At 42.1% G+C, this 14,122-nt stretch overlaps 1 protein-coding gene across 5 annotated transcripts in view; it reads right to left on the bottom strand.

Annotated features, from left to right (window-relative positions):
* Positions 1-3,608: 3,608 nt before the first annotated feature.
* Astn2 (astrotactin 2) overlaps positions 3,609-14,122 on the bottom strand; it is an 847,605-nt gene continuing 837,091 nt past the window's right edge. For 3 of the 5 annotated variants that reach the window (XM_076845613.2, XM_076845612.2, XM_076845614.2), the window contains one exon: positions 3,870-4,107. In XM_076845613.2, coding sequence (XP_076701728.1) covers positions 3,870-4,107 — 238 coding nt within the window. Of the gene's footprint in view, positions 3,646-3,869; positions 4,108-14,122 lie in introns of those variants that run through there. The other 2 variants (XM_076845615.1, XM_076845617.1) reach the window with 2 other exon arrangements.

Below are 14,122 nucleotides of genomic sequence, written 5' to 3'. Positions count from 1 at the left end.
GAAGGGGTGAATTTATCCCTTCCACAGATGAGGAGAGTGAGGTTCAAAGTACTTAAATTGATATGTGCTAACCTGAGCTTCCTAGCAAGACCCAGTTTCTCTCAGTGTCCAGCCCCTCCTCACTGTAAATAACATAGCCAATATTTAAACTCGGGTTGGCTTGACTCCAAAGTGTCTGATCAAATCACACTGTATTTAGTTAACCAAGTTCTGGGAGTTCCCTAAGGGCAGGAACTAAGTCTTCTTCACCTCAGTATCCCAAACCTGGAAATCAATACTCAGGTATTTGTTAGAAGTTAAACTTAGCTTTGGACTAAAGAGGAAGAAAGGGAGTGTTGCATCCATTTGCCTGGGAAAAAGTAAGTACAGGGCTCATGGTTTGGAATTCCTTTGTGTGCCCAAGTTTAGATTTCATTAATTCAAAAATCTTCCTTTATGAGCTACAGGATTTGGGGCAGGTAATTCAATTTGCCTAAATCTCGGTTTTTTTCAAGTTGTGATCACAACAGCACATGGCTGTTTTGCACATGGTTAAATGAGATAAGCATTGTAGAGCCACTGATATACTGAGGATTCCCTAAAGAGTAGTTATTGGCATTTGTCTCTGCAATGAAGCTTGCCTGGAGGAGATATTTCTTGACCATACAGGAGAAGGGATTGGGGTTGGGGATATAACTTGGTGGTAGAGCACTTACCCACCATGCATGAGGTCCTGGATTCAATCCCTGCACACACACACACACACACACGCACACACACGCACACACACACATACACGCACACAAACAAAGCTGAAGAAAAGGATTCATTTAAGGGTGACTTCTTGTGCACCTAGGGGTGCACACACAGCTCCTGAAGTTCACAACTTATTTACTTGATGGTGGAAACCACACTAGAAGTCCCATCCTTGCTAGCACCTTGGGACATGAGCTGCCCTGGTGTTTTCTGAGGCAGCAGAAAACAATGATGAACCAATGATCAGTCCTCATCCTGCATCGGCCAGGGCCCCAGACCTAGAAGCCTCATTTGCTCTTCAAGATTTTTCTTTCTTTTTCTGGGAAAACATTTTTTACAAGTATTGGTCTAACTCCCTTTGATGGCAGAATCCAAGCATGTGAGCATGTGTGTGTGCGCGCACACACACACACACACACATACACAGCTTCCTCTTCTTGAGAGCCCTATGGTGGATGGAAAGGGCAGGACTACAGTGCCAGGAAAAGGAAGCTGAAACCAGAAAGGGGTGTGGATGGAGAATGAGTGTGGACAACTGGATGGCAGATATTCTCAAGGACCACCTCTGTCTCTGAGAGCTTCGGGAAAAATCATACACTTCTTCTTGGACATCTTGCTGCTGCATTAAGATCCACATTATGACCATTTTTGTTTTAGTTAAATTTTTATATTACTTATGATTAATATCTCACAGAGCTGTCGGTCATTAATTCCTTCTCTTACTCCAAATTCTCTCGACTTTCCCAGATACATTCTCTTAGTTATCTCCCTTCGATTCGTAATATGGTGGATATTTTCTCTAGTAGGAGAAAGCAATCATCTACTGCATGCTATTAGATATTGGGTTGGACATATCCTAACCAAATATCTCGAGATGCACAACAATCCCGCCAGGAGCCGGACTACCAATGACCCCATTTTGTTGGTGAGGAAACTGTTAAGATGTCAAGCTCCTTACCTAAAATCAATAGCTGATAAACAGCAATGGAGTCAGATTCAAAATTAATCAGGCTCAGATCACCAGCATTTGGGGCAATTTAATTTTCTGCAACTATTGAGCTAAAATTTTCCTCAGGTTGAGCCAAGAAAATGGAAAGCTGTAGCAATGGATTGGCTCAGCAAAGGCCTGGGACCCAGGATTCAGGGAAAGATGTACATGAGAGGCACTCAGAACGGGCTTGTCACATGGCAAGTACTCAATGAATGGTGAATATTCCTTTTCATTTTCATTTTCTGGTAAAATGTTAGTTCCTCTTGGAACATACTATCTCTGGGAAGAGAGGAGACATCAACAACAAAGAAGGTGTTAAACTCCAGCTGTATTTTGTAGAAACATAAACCCAATAATAATAAGATGACTTAAAAGAGCACCCATAGCTTAGATGGTTGTAGATGAGGCAGCTCTGCAGGCACCTGAGTTGTCTGGAAGAATGAATCTCTGCTTTCTTTTCATTCAGATTCCTCATTTGCCTCTTGTGGATCAGATTACTACAGAAACAAACCTCAGCATAGAGATAGCGGATCTCATTTACACTTATTAACACTCAGCAGTAGACCGTTTGGACTGTTTGTATTTGACTGATATTCGGTATTCTTTCCTCCTCTGAATCTCCACAGTCTCTACTCTCCTAACAAGTGTCCTCGTGGGCTTATAATATACCTGATCCACATCTCATTTCCTCCAGCCAGGTGGCTCATCTGTGCTAATACCATAGCGTTGAGAATTCAAAATTCCTCCTTGTCCCTACTACCCTCCCAGGGAACACGTGGATGACAGCCCGATTGCCATTTAAAAGGAAATTTCAATTATGCCTCAATAAAGCAGTCTAAACATAAACAAATAAAAGGAAAGCCTAGTGTTAGAGCACCTCCCCCATGACCGCAGGGTCCATTCTGCCATCAGAATGGAAAATGACAGTGGTCACCCTCTCTTTGGGGCCTTCTCCCATCCATCTTCCACCCTGTAGCTGGAACGATTTTTCTTAAAGAGCAAGTGGGCTGTTTTACCCTTGTTAAAGTCCTTCAGTGGCTCCAGGTTACTTCAAGATAATGTCAAACTTCTTGTTCAAGACTAGATGCTCTGCTGAGCTCCTAGCTACTCCTCTTGCCGTTCCTACTTCAACCCGTGTCCTAAATGAAAGTGCTCCAAACCTTCAATGAGTTAGACTTTCTATTTTCTCTCAGCGTGGAGCCAATCCCATCCTTCCCAGCTTTGTCTGGCTTATTCCTCCCCTTCTCCTCGTTCTTGGGGCTTCGGTTTCACAGGAAGCGTTTCTCCGCATCCCACCAGTGGGTCTCATGACCCATCAAGGAGTTCAGAGAACCTCCATTCTTCCCTCTGGTACAGTCTGAAATCACCAGATTGCTTCTCTCTAATAACTACTAGACCCTATGTTCCCTGAGTGCCCAGAACTCCTCTGTCTTCAGTTACTTGTCCTATGCCCGGCACATAGTATCTACTCAATAAATATCTGTTTAGTGAATAAACAGAAGTCCTCCAAACACACTTCATTAGTAGTAAGAAACATCACCCAAGCAGAAAGAGAGACAATAGGAATTTTTAATGCACAGAAAGTCCTGCAGGGACTCTGGGCAGACAGGAAGAAGCAGAGGTCCTGCAAACTCAGTAACGTCCAGAAAAAAAAGAGAAAGAGAGAGAAGTCCTTAAAGACCCAAGCTTCCTCACTGCAACAATCCTTAGGGCTTCCTTCCTGATGCCGAAGAGGTCAAACTGTCTCTCCACAGGTCTCCTCCGGGGGTCCGTGGCAGGAAGGAAGCTGGGCACGGCAGGAAGGAGGAAGAAAAGGAAAGGCCGCTTGGTCTCCACCTGAAGGCTCCTGCCACCCGACTGACTTCCATCCATAAGAAAAGTTTTAAAAAGGAGAGACGTTTGATAGAGTCAAATAATATCTTAGAAAAAAATAAAAGATAGAGAAAATGAATAATTCCATTGGTTACAAAGTCCTCTGTCCACTATCCACAGGAGGAGCAGTTTGCTTTGGCCTTGCTGGCAAGCGTCATCTGCCAGGCCCATCCTCAGCTGTCCCCCAGCCCACCCAGGCCCCAGGATCCATCCACAAGAGTACTGCTCCCCCTAGGAGAGTCTCTGTGCTCGTGGAGGGCAGCACCCTCCCTCACCGGCCCTTGGACTCCCCGTACGTGTTTCGGGCCATGGACACCATCTTCTCCTCGCAAGTGATTTTGGTGTCCTTGAGGACGCTGTACCACACCATGCCCGCAGGCCGGACCTCCTCACTTCGGCAGAAAAGGTAGGGCACCGTGTCCACGCGGCTCTGGATGTAGGCGCTTCTCAGGAGGCTGGAGCAGTGGCTGCTCACCCTCTCCAGCCGCCGCAGGATCAGGTGGGCCTTCCTGAAAATTCAAGGAGAGAGCAACGGTTAAGGCAGAAGTCCAGAGCAGGGGCTGCGAGGCCTTTGCAGTGGCAAATAAAGGTCAACAGTCACACGAAGACATCTTGCCCTGAATTCCTAAGTGTGATATTTTAAACACCTATTAAAAATCACCTTACAACATACCCTCCTTGGTTTGCAAGCCTAAAAAATGAAAGTGGCATAACCTTTGAACCAGTACTTTCAGCTCAAGAATATGGGAACCACCCCTCCCCCCAGCAATGAGAAGGACACCAGTTTCAGGATTTTAGCCAAAGAGAAATTATTACATAAATGGCAAAACATCACGATAATAATAACTAAACTTTGTCATTTATCATGTGTTGGACACCGAGTCTGTACTTTACATGTGTTTTAAAGCTTGTATTTAACCTTTACATCAGTCCTGAATATCTGTTCTCTTTACTCCTATTTAATAGGAGAGGAGAAGTGACATTATTTGACCAAGGCCAAATGCCAAGGGGACAACTGGAGTTGGGCAATGGAATCTAGGCCTGAATCCATGTGCTCTTTCTCCAACTCTTTACTTTATTGCTTCTCTCATTCTCCCATCACTTTCTTGCAGTCACAAAATTTGGAAATCTTGCCCTCTGTGCTTCTCTCTCATCAGAAGCTAAAGAAATATAAATGTACCCAAATCATAGCTTCTCTGTGTTCCATTTTCCCCATCTCTAAAATATCGATGACAGTCTTACTCTTACAAATTGGCTGGGTGAGATTGCGTAGGAGAAGGGCCCCATGCTTGTGACTCAGCTTCCCTGGGGGCTACCGTTGTTATAAAGATGATTATAGATGGATGCCCCAGGATCAAGGACAGACTGAACGCTCATCTTAGCAAGAACCATTCTGTACTCTGGTGTCATCGTTAGGAACTTTATCTGGAACCCTTTATCATGCCCTAGAAAGAGGATCCACAAGATCTCCTGGCTGGTGGTCAAAGCAAGGAAGGATCTTTGAGATCACCTGGTTGAGGATTTCTCAATGGTGGCACTGGAAGGCCATTGTGTAGGAGCAATTATGTAGGATATTTAGTAGCGTACTGGGGCCTCACACGCCAGATAACACCAGCAGTCCCATGCCAGTCAGGAAAATGAAATCAGCTCCAGACGTTGCCAAATGTCTTTTGCAGGACGGCAAAATCCCCCCAGTTGGGGATCAATGACCTCCTCTCATTAAAATATGGGAACTGAGACTTAGAGAGGGAATGGAATGTCCTTTTCCAGGTCATACTACAAGTCAGCTCCACTGTCCAGGTGGGTGCCTCTCCTTCTCTGACTTCCAGCATCTTCAAGATGCCCGAGGATCTTGTGAGGCTAAAGGAGAGTCTCTCTCTCCTGCTGCCCTCTGTATGCCCTTCTGGGACCCCAGGAGGGAAGGAGTTTTACGACAACAGACCCCACAAATGGGAGACTGTGCTAGGCACCTGTGTGGTGGCTGAAAAAAGGGCTGGGCTTATGTGTTATGTTTCGTGGGCATGATTTATGAGGTGCCTTTCAAAAAGTCCTCTTTGTATAGTTCACCACTCGGGTGGAATATTTCCTGAGGTGCCAAGAATTCACCACTTCATAATCACACTCTATCCACATCCCCCCTCCTCTCGGGCAAGCACACCCTGCTCCCCCAGGAGGAGCTGAGGAGTTTGTTTCTCATCTCTCTTTGTTTGAGTTCCCACTCTGTTCTTGGAAATTTTACTGAACATCTCTAAACCTGCCTCTTTGAAAAACGGAGCTCCTGTGAAGTTAAAGGAGACAGTGTAATACCTACTCATTAACTGAGCATGTATTATACGGGAGAACTTCCATTTGGCAGGATTCAGAAAGACAGATGAGTGGAGACGACAGTATAGGAGACAAGAGTGTTGACTGGGAAAAAAAGTCACAGGAGGCTTCTGAAGACATGGGATTGGGGATGCTGAAGAAAACTTCCTAGTTGAAGGGGAAGTTGTGCTGAACCTCATAAATGAATAGGAGTTAGATAGAGAAAAGGTCAAAGACCTAGCAGGCAGCCCTGGCAAAGGCATAGAGCTAAGAGACTGCACAGAAGTTCTGAGACTCTGTGGCTGGGATACAGTGCACAAGCTGGGACCGCGTGCAAAATGGCAGGAGGAGGAGCCAGGCTGTTGGTGTTCCCTCACATGCCGATATTATCTCTGACCTAGCAGGTAGTGAGTGGCGCACCTTCAGTCTCAAGTTCAAATCCCAGCTCAGCCACTTGCCAGCTATGTGATATTGAGTGGACTGCTTCACCACTTGTGCCTCTGCAGCCTTGCCTTTTCTTTAAAATGGGAATAATAACTTCCCTTAGGGGTGTGGGTTACATTTTTCTCTCTGTGTTAGTAAAAAGCTGTTTATGCTGTTTTCATATCTATGAAAAGGGAATAGCATAGTACTCACCTCAGAGGGTTATGGAGAGGGTCAGACAAGTTAATAGATGTAAAACTCTTAAAAAATTGTCCCACGGTAAGCTCAGAAAAGCTTACATAGTAAGCACTTGAAATTATCATCCCCAGAGTCCTCACTACGTAGCACTCTTGTGTTACTGGGTGCTCTTTGTATACCAGGCATTGGGACAGAGATGAACTGGTTTATGCCTTATGTGTCTGAATAAGGCAGTGGCAGGAGCCTGGGTTGGAAAACAGGTGAGGTACCACTGGAGTATATGAGATGGATACCTAGTTATCAATTCAGGGTATCAGAAAAGTCTTCCCAAATAATATAAAGGCTCAGCTAGTTCTTCAATCATGAAAAAAATGTTTCAGATAGATAAAAATGCAGAGGAAATAGATCATTCCAATTTATACCAGAGAGAGCATAAACCATCAGTTGATAGAAATGGCTGGGGCAGTGAACAGGTAGGAGGCCATGAGCTTGGCAGAGATTAAACCATCCAGACCTTTCAGTGCTATGCTGAAGGATTTTGGATTTTCTCCTTTGGGCAGCAGGAAGCCATGGGCTGGCATTCACCAAAATAATCAACAAATACAACATGAGATTGGAAAGGGCATTCTTCCAACATGCTTTGCCTCCAAAGGCCTAGCCATTTCCTCAGAAAGAATTTTAGGGCGACTGGGTTTGTGGCTCAATGGTAGAGCACTTGCCTAGCATGTGTGAGGCACTGGGTTCGATTCTCAGCACACATATAAATAAATAAATAAAATAAAGATCCATCAACATCTAATTAAAAAAAAAACAAAACAGAATCTTGGAACACAGCTAGGCAGAGCCTCCTTTCATAAGGATGGGGAAACAGGTCTGGAATGAGAAAACTACTTGCCTCAAAGGAACACCTCAGTTTAATAACAGACAAATCTAGAACCACGGTTTCTGATTGCATAGAGTCAAGATGGAGTGTTTAGCTCTGGGGTCCCTAATTCAAGTCCTCACTCTCTAACTTAACAGCTAAGTAGATCATGAGCAAGTTCTCCAATGCCACTAACCAAGTTCCCACATCATTAAAATGTGTTATTAGCAAGATAACATGGGTAATAGATTAGCTCTAACTAAATGTTAGCCATGATTCAAAGAAGCATTGAGAGTAGGAAAGATACAGACTTTGCAGCCCAGTCTGTCACTTCTCCTCCTTGAGCCTCAGTTTCCTAACTTGTAAAACATAAATAGAGATATTTATTTTACAGGACTGTGAGGCTGTAATGGAACAATTATCAGAGGCATTCACAAGTACTGTAAACCAACATTTGCATTTTAGGAAGACAGGATGATTCAGAAGGGAAAGGTATGAAGAGATGGGCTGGAAATGCTCTAGGGTGGGAGAGGAGGAAGGGTGAGTGAGACCAAAGGCAAGAGTACTGGGCAATAAATCGTAGGGAGTGGAGACACATAAATCAAAGGCCAGGCATGCTTCAGGCTTTCCCTAGAGAGGAAATCATAGGTCAGAGTGACCACTTTTCTCAAATACCGGAAATGAAATCTTCCTCATTGGAATCAGGACTCAGGCCCACTGGGATAGGAGGCAAGAGGTGAAGAAGGGACACCATATATGAATTTATCATGTATTAGCAGGCAAGAATGAGACAGTGATGGCTTGTGGAGGAGTAAGGGGTTGGACCTGAGGCCACTTCTCCGGGAATTGTAGGACCTTTGACCCACCATTCTGTTCCCAGCATCATTACCCAATCAGCTGTTGACAGGGTTATCGGACAGAGACCTAACTTCTAAGGGTGCCCTGAAATGGAGAAAAGGAAGAGTTGGAGCACAGAAATGCTCCATTGGCTGCTTTTCCTCCTCTCTGCCTCCTGGAGTTGAGCTGAAATGTCTCTGTGTGAGCTGACCCTAAGCTTAATGAGAGTCAAGGGCATGACGTGGTTATGAAAATTTGGAACACAACCTCTCGATGTGGAGGGGTAGTCTAAAGGAAGTAATGACTTCATTCATGCTGTTCTGGCCAGGCCACAGCTGGAGAACCCCAGTCTCTTCTGGTAAGATGGACATTTACAAACTGTAGCTGGATCATGATGCTCAAGGGCGGACTCAAAAGCAAGCCTGCTAAGCAGGAATGGAGGAGAAGACTGGACATAGGCAAATGGTTATGTTGTTCTAACAGCTGAAGACACACAGGGAAAATCTGAGGGTCAGGGATGACGAGAGCTATAACTGAGCACACACTAGGTGGGTACCCAAGCAAGGTCATCTAAATCCAACCCTCACGATTCTATTGTGTACACTTTCTTCCTAGTCTTTAGCTGGTAAAAGTGAGCCTGTGGCTCGTCATGTGACTTGGCCAGAGTGACAGAGTGAAGAATAGGATCTCAAGTCCCTGCTGTAAGACGTTTCAGTGTTATTGACAAAAAACCACCCTAAAATTAACAGACATCAATTTTGGTTCAATATTATAACTTATAAAAAAACTGTTAAAACTAGAATCATCTAAATATAGAATGGATCCTTCAATATGGTGGTGGATTCCCTGTCACTGGAGGTGAGCAAGCAAGTATGTTTTAGAAAGGAGTTTTCTGGCAGTGGGAGTTGGAGTATGAGTCTCTTGTGCTGGTGTATGTGTGTGGGGGGGGCGGGGGAGTGCGGCGGTGGGGAGGGTCGGCACCAAAGCATGGAGTTATTGAGATGAGAGGGCCGTAGTTACTGGGATTCCATCCATACTTCAAAGTCATGCTGAAATTTCATCTTCAGGGAATCTTCCAGATCTTCCCAGTCAACGTAACTCATGCTTCCTCCTTTATTGCTGAAGCATTTTATTTCTGTTGAGAATCATAATGTATTATCTAGCTGTGTAGTCCTCTTAAGGTACAATGTATTATACTGAACAGGCAGCTGGTTTGACATCAGAAGACGAATTTTTTTTTGGATTTGGGTTTCAACTCTTAATAGCTGTGTAATCTCGAGCAATTTATATAACCCCCTGATTTTTTTTCCATTGCTTAATCTTCAAAATCTATTGTTCAGGAGATGAAATAATACTTAAATGACTGGTCCATAATAGCTGCTTCTTGGGCCATGTATGGTACTCTGGTATCTAGAACCTGGTTCCACCAGAAGGAGGATTAATACAGGTGAACTTGAACTGAGGACATTAATTTTCAAAATCCAGTAATTCTCTAGCAGGGGTTGATAAAGGGAATGAAATTGCACAAGAGCCTCACGTGGACCTAAGAAAATAATTAGGCAGGTGGACAAAAGGCTTATGCAAGTTTGTTGATAATAGTAAAGAAATGGAAAGAAATCCAGTTGGTTCTTAATAGAGAACTATACTAATATGTGATATAGTCACATAATACCCAAATAAAAGGTCCTTCAAAAGACAACACATTTCTATAGGGGAAAACACTTGACCAGTATATTGTTAAGTGCAAAAAGGCGCATAACAGAACATACCATATATATATATATATATATATATATATATATATATATATATATATATATATATTTAGTATATATATTTGCTAAACACAGTAGAGATCGTGGAGATGTAAGTGTGGTTATTGATAAAGATATTAGCACTAAGCTCCTATATGTATAATGTAAATATCCATGCCTATATCTATATCTATACCTGGAAAGGTATTGTACCCTGTTAACAATTTTATCTTTGAAATAGGGTTGGGATTATAAGGTTCAGATGTCAAACTTTACATTTTTCATTTTGTATAATTCTGTACCATTTATATGCTACATTTATATGCTAAATCATTTTGGAGTATAATAAAATAAATATATTTCCATTTTGAAAACATGAATATACCCATGTATATTTAAAGATGTTCTAATGAATTTATTTAATAAAGCCATGGTTTCATAGCTTCTCAGTGGTTTACAAGGATCATTTACCCAAATATCCTCAATAAAAAAAAAAAAAAATTAAGCTTCAGTCATCTCCCTTCTCAAGCAGAAGGCTCAGGGACTGCCTGTGGACATAGATCCTCAACATCAGATTTGAAATAGGATTTGTAATGTTACTAGTAAAAATATTTACATTTGAATTCCTCTCCTACTCATTGCATCATAAAAAAAAATCATGAGGCCTTTTTAAGAATTAATTTCTTGACTGACAGCAAGAATTACTGACTCAAAACCATTTCATTTGGAGCTGATATGGACTTCAAGATGATAACCAACCTTGCTATACTATCAGCAAGGAAATGGGTCTTTTTGACACTATTGTTCCAAGTAATAGTGTGTTTTGCTAGTATTTCTCTATTCCAAGATGCAAGAGATGTGATTGCTTTCACAAACCCACCATATGATCCAACAATCCTACTCCTTGGTGTTTATCCAAAAGAACTAAAAGAGCATACTATAGTGATACATGCATACTAATGTTTATAGCAGCACAATTCACAATAGTCAAGTTATAGAACCAGCCTAGGTGTGCCACAATAGATGAGATGAATGGATACAAAAATGTGGCATGCATACACTATGGAGTTTTATTCAGCCATAAAGAAGAATGAAATTATGTCATTTGCTGGTAAGTGGATGGAATGAGAACATTCTGCTAAGTAAAATAAGCCAGACTCCAAAAGTCAAGGGTCAAATATTTTCTCTTGTATGTGGCAGTTAGAGAAAAATAAGGAATTTTTTAAAAAGAGAACCTCATGAAAATACAAGGGAGAATAGCTGAGTAGAGGAAAGGGATTAAGGGGGAGGAAAGAGGATTGGGAAAGGAGAAAAACTGCAGAATGAAACTGACCAAATCATGCTATGTGCAAGTACAAATATATTACAATGTATTCCACTTTTATGTAGAACTATAGTGTACCAATTAAAATAATAAATTAATTGAAGTACAACAAAGTAGAGGAAGAGGTTTGGGGGAGAAAAGAGGGACGGGAAGGAGGTAGTGATGAGTATTAAACAGAGCAAATTATGTTAAATACATTTACAAAAATGTCACAGTGAACTCCACAATTATGGAAAATTATAATTTACCAATAAAAATGTACATGAAAATAATAGCCTTTTGAGAAAGAATATAATGAATGTGAATCTTCATTATACACAATCCATCCTGATTTCAGAAATGTTAAAATATGCAGAAAAAAATAAAGTCATCTGAGCCTAAATCTGTTCTTTTCCCAATATCTTAAAAATTGGAAGAGAACATTTGGTCTTCGGTGTTTGGGAATTAGCTTGTTTCATTTAGCATGATAGTCTCCAGTTCCATGTTTACTGGCAAATGCCATAATTTCATTCTTATTTATGGCTGAGTGTTCTCTTTGATATGTGTATGCTAGCACACAATAAGCAGGGTGGGGTAGGGGGCAGAATAGAAATTCTTTGGATTAGATAAAGGGAATGAAGAGAAAAGAGAGGGAGGGGAATAGCAAAGACAGTAGAATGAATAAAACATAACTTCCACACACCCAGTGAAACAAGAGTGGGATCCTAATTACAAAAAGTTATACTCCATCTATATATAATACATCAAAATACACTTTATTGCTATGTATATCTAAAAAGAACAAAAAATAAACAAAACACATTTTTTTAATTGGAAGAGAGTTAACCCAAGATATCTAAGGAAGAGATGAATGCAATCTTAGAAGTCCGTACAGTGATACCCCAAGTTGCTTATTTTCCCTAAGATTATAGCAATGGATGTGCCAACTCTTTTCAGATGGGAAAAATGCCTTGCCTTGCCATGTTGAGAAGGATTTCAGGCTGAACCATGCCTAGAATAATTTCTGTAATCTGTTAGCAATGTCTGCCATGGAAGCATACCATTCCTACTCTAGGATAGATCAGTTTCATTGAAACCAAATCTCTTCAAGCACTTGCTCTTTTCTCCCTACCCTATCATTTGGATCAAACATAACTGAAAATATAAAGAAGCCTAAGAGTGGTCAAGGATGCTCTGACCGGAGCAAATTCTGGTCCCTGGCCACCTATGAGCTCAGTTTTTCAAGTCTCCTAATAGGAACCTTATGGCTGGGACAGCTGGGTGTCAGCGGGCCTTCTTTGAGCAGCTGTTTGCAGTAACCTATAGTTGTCATGAGAACTAGGCTCTGGGGAACACTTCCCTGATAGATTTATTAGGCAGAGGTAAGAAATGCCCTTTTGTCACTAAATTTTATGGGGGGGGGGGGTGCGTATAACCCCAGATCCAGGGAGGAGTTCAAAACATTTTGGGATTTGGTGATTACATAGTCCAAGAGAATCCTAACAGAGTTCATCCCATATCTGCTTGCCCCTGGGAAAAGCTCTCCTCTCCCTAGCCAGCTTGGGTCCCTGAGAAACAAGACATACTGGACTGGTGGTGAAAAGACACTCTACACATATTGTATCCGTTTTCTGGTCTCCATGACCTTCAGGACTTTCTGGTTCCTTGGCTTCCCAGCTGGAAGGGACTTTGTAGGTAAGCCCTTTTATGTACAAATGAGGTCCAAAATAGGGATGGAATGTGTCCAAGGTCACACAGCAAGTAGGTGACAAAGCTCCCGGTCATGAACCCTAGGATCCTGGCTCCAGAGAAATGTCTTGCTCTCTCTCTCCTTTACACTTTGATGTTTTGTACACTTGGGAACCCTTGAGAGGCAGAGAAAATTTATTTAAATTTCTCCCCTTTTGAAAACCTTTACTCGGCTTCGGAGAGAAGAAACAAACTCCTGAACAGGACTCACAAAAGCCATTATGATTTGACCCTTGCTAAACTCTGCAGCCTTGTTTTTCATTTTTCCTTTCCCTCTCACCTTGAACTCTCTGCTCTAGAGATATTTATAGTTCCTGACTAAAGTATTTTCTCTTACCTTACCCTCTCTCATCTTTGCACTATTTGTTCCTTCCAATGAAAATACCCTCCCCCTTCCACCTGGAGGACTCCTGTTCTTTCTTTGATTCTATGCCTCACCCTCTCTTTCTTCTCCAGGCATTCTTCCCTGAGCTCCAGGTCTGGATGAGATCATCTAGCTATCCGCATCTAAAACCTTGTCACCCAGGTGTGTTTTCTGGACCAGTCACCTTGGCATCATCTAATAGCTTGTTTGAGATGCAGAATCTCAGGCCCATCCTGGACCACTAAGTTCATATGAATTTTAACAAATTCCTCAGGTTTTTCTCTTGCACATGAATATTTTAAAGGAATTGCTCTGAAATATCTTCCCATCCCCCTTTTAATAACATGCATCTTATGACACGTTCCCTCCAACTAGATGCTGAGCTGTGTACAAGGTATTATTTGACTTCTTCACTCTTCTATTTCCAGCCCCCAGCACAGGGCCTGGCACATAGCATGTTAAATGAATCAATAAATCAATTATTAAAGTGAGGTCTGTTCAAGTCTTTTAATATTTGCAAGGACACTGCATTGTTAGAATGTCAGAAAACCTTGAAGCTCGTGGAATTCAGTTGTTTCCAACTGCAATCAATTATAGAATCTTGAGTGGTGGGACAGATGTAGGGATCCTTGGTGTGGGGGTACAGCACACAGAAGGAGAGACCCAGGAGGTAGGATTCCAGGTCACCCACTCTAGCTTCTACCACAACCATTCTGTAATTATCTGTCCA

This window comes from Callospermophilus lateralis, chromosome 2 (assembly GCF_048772815.1).
Source record: "Callospermophilus lateralis isolate mCalLat2 chromosome 2, mCalLat2.hap1, whole genome shotgun sequence".
In the NCBI taxonomy this organism is placed as follows: domain Eukaryota; kingdom Metazoa; phylum Chordata; class Mammalia; order Rodentia; family Sciuridae; genus Callospermophilus; species Callospermophilus lateralis.
The sequence above is the reverse complement of the archived record's forward strand: the minus strand, read 5'-3'. Positions and strand labels throughout refer to the sequence as shown.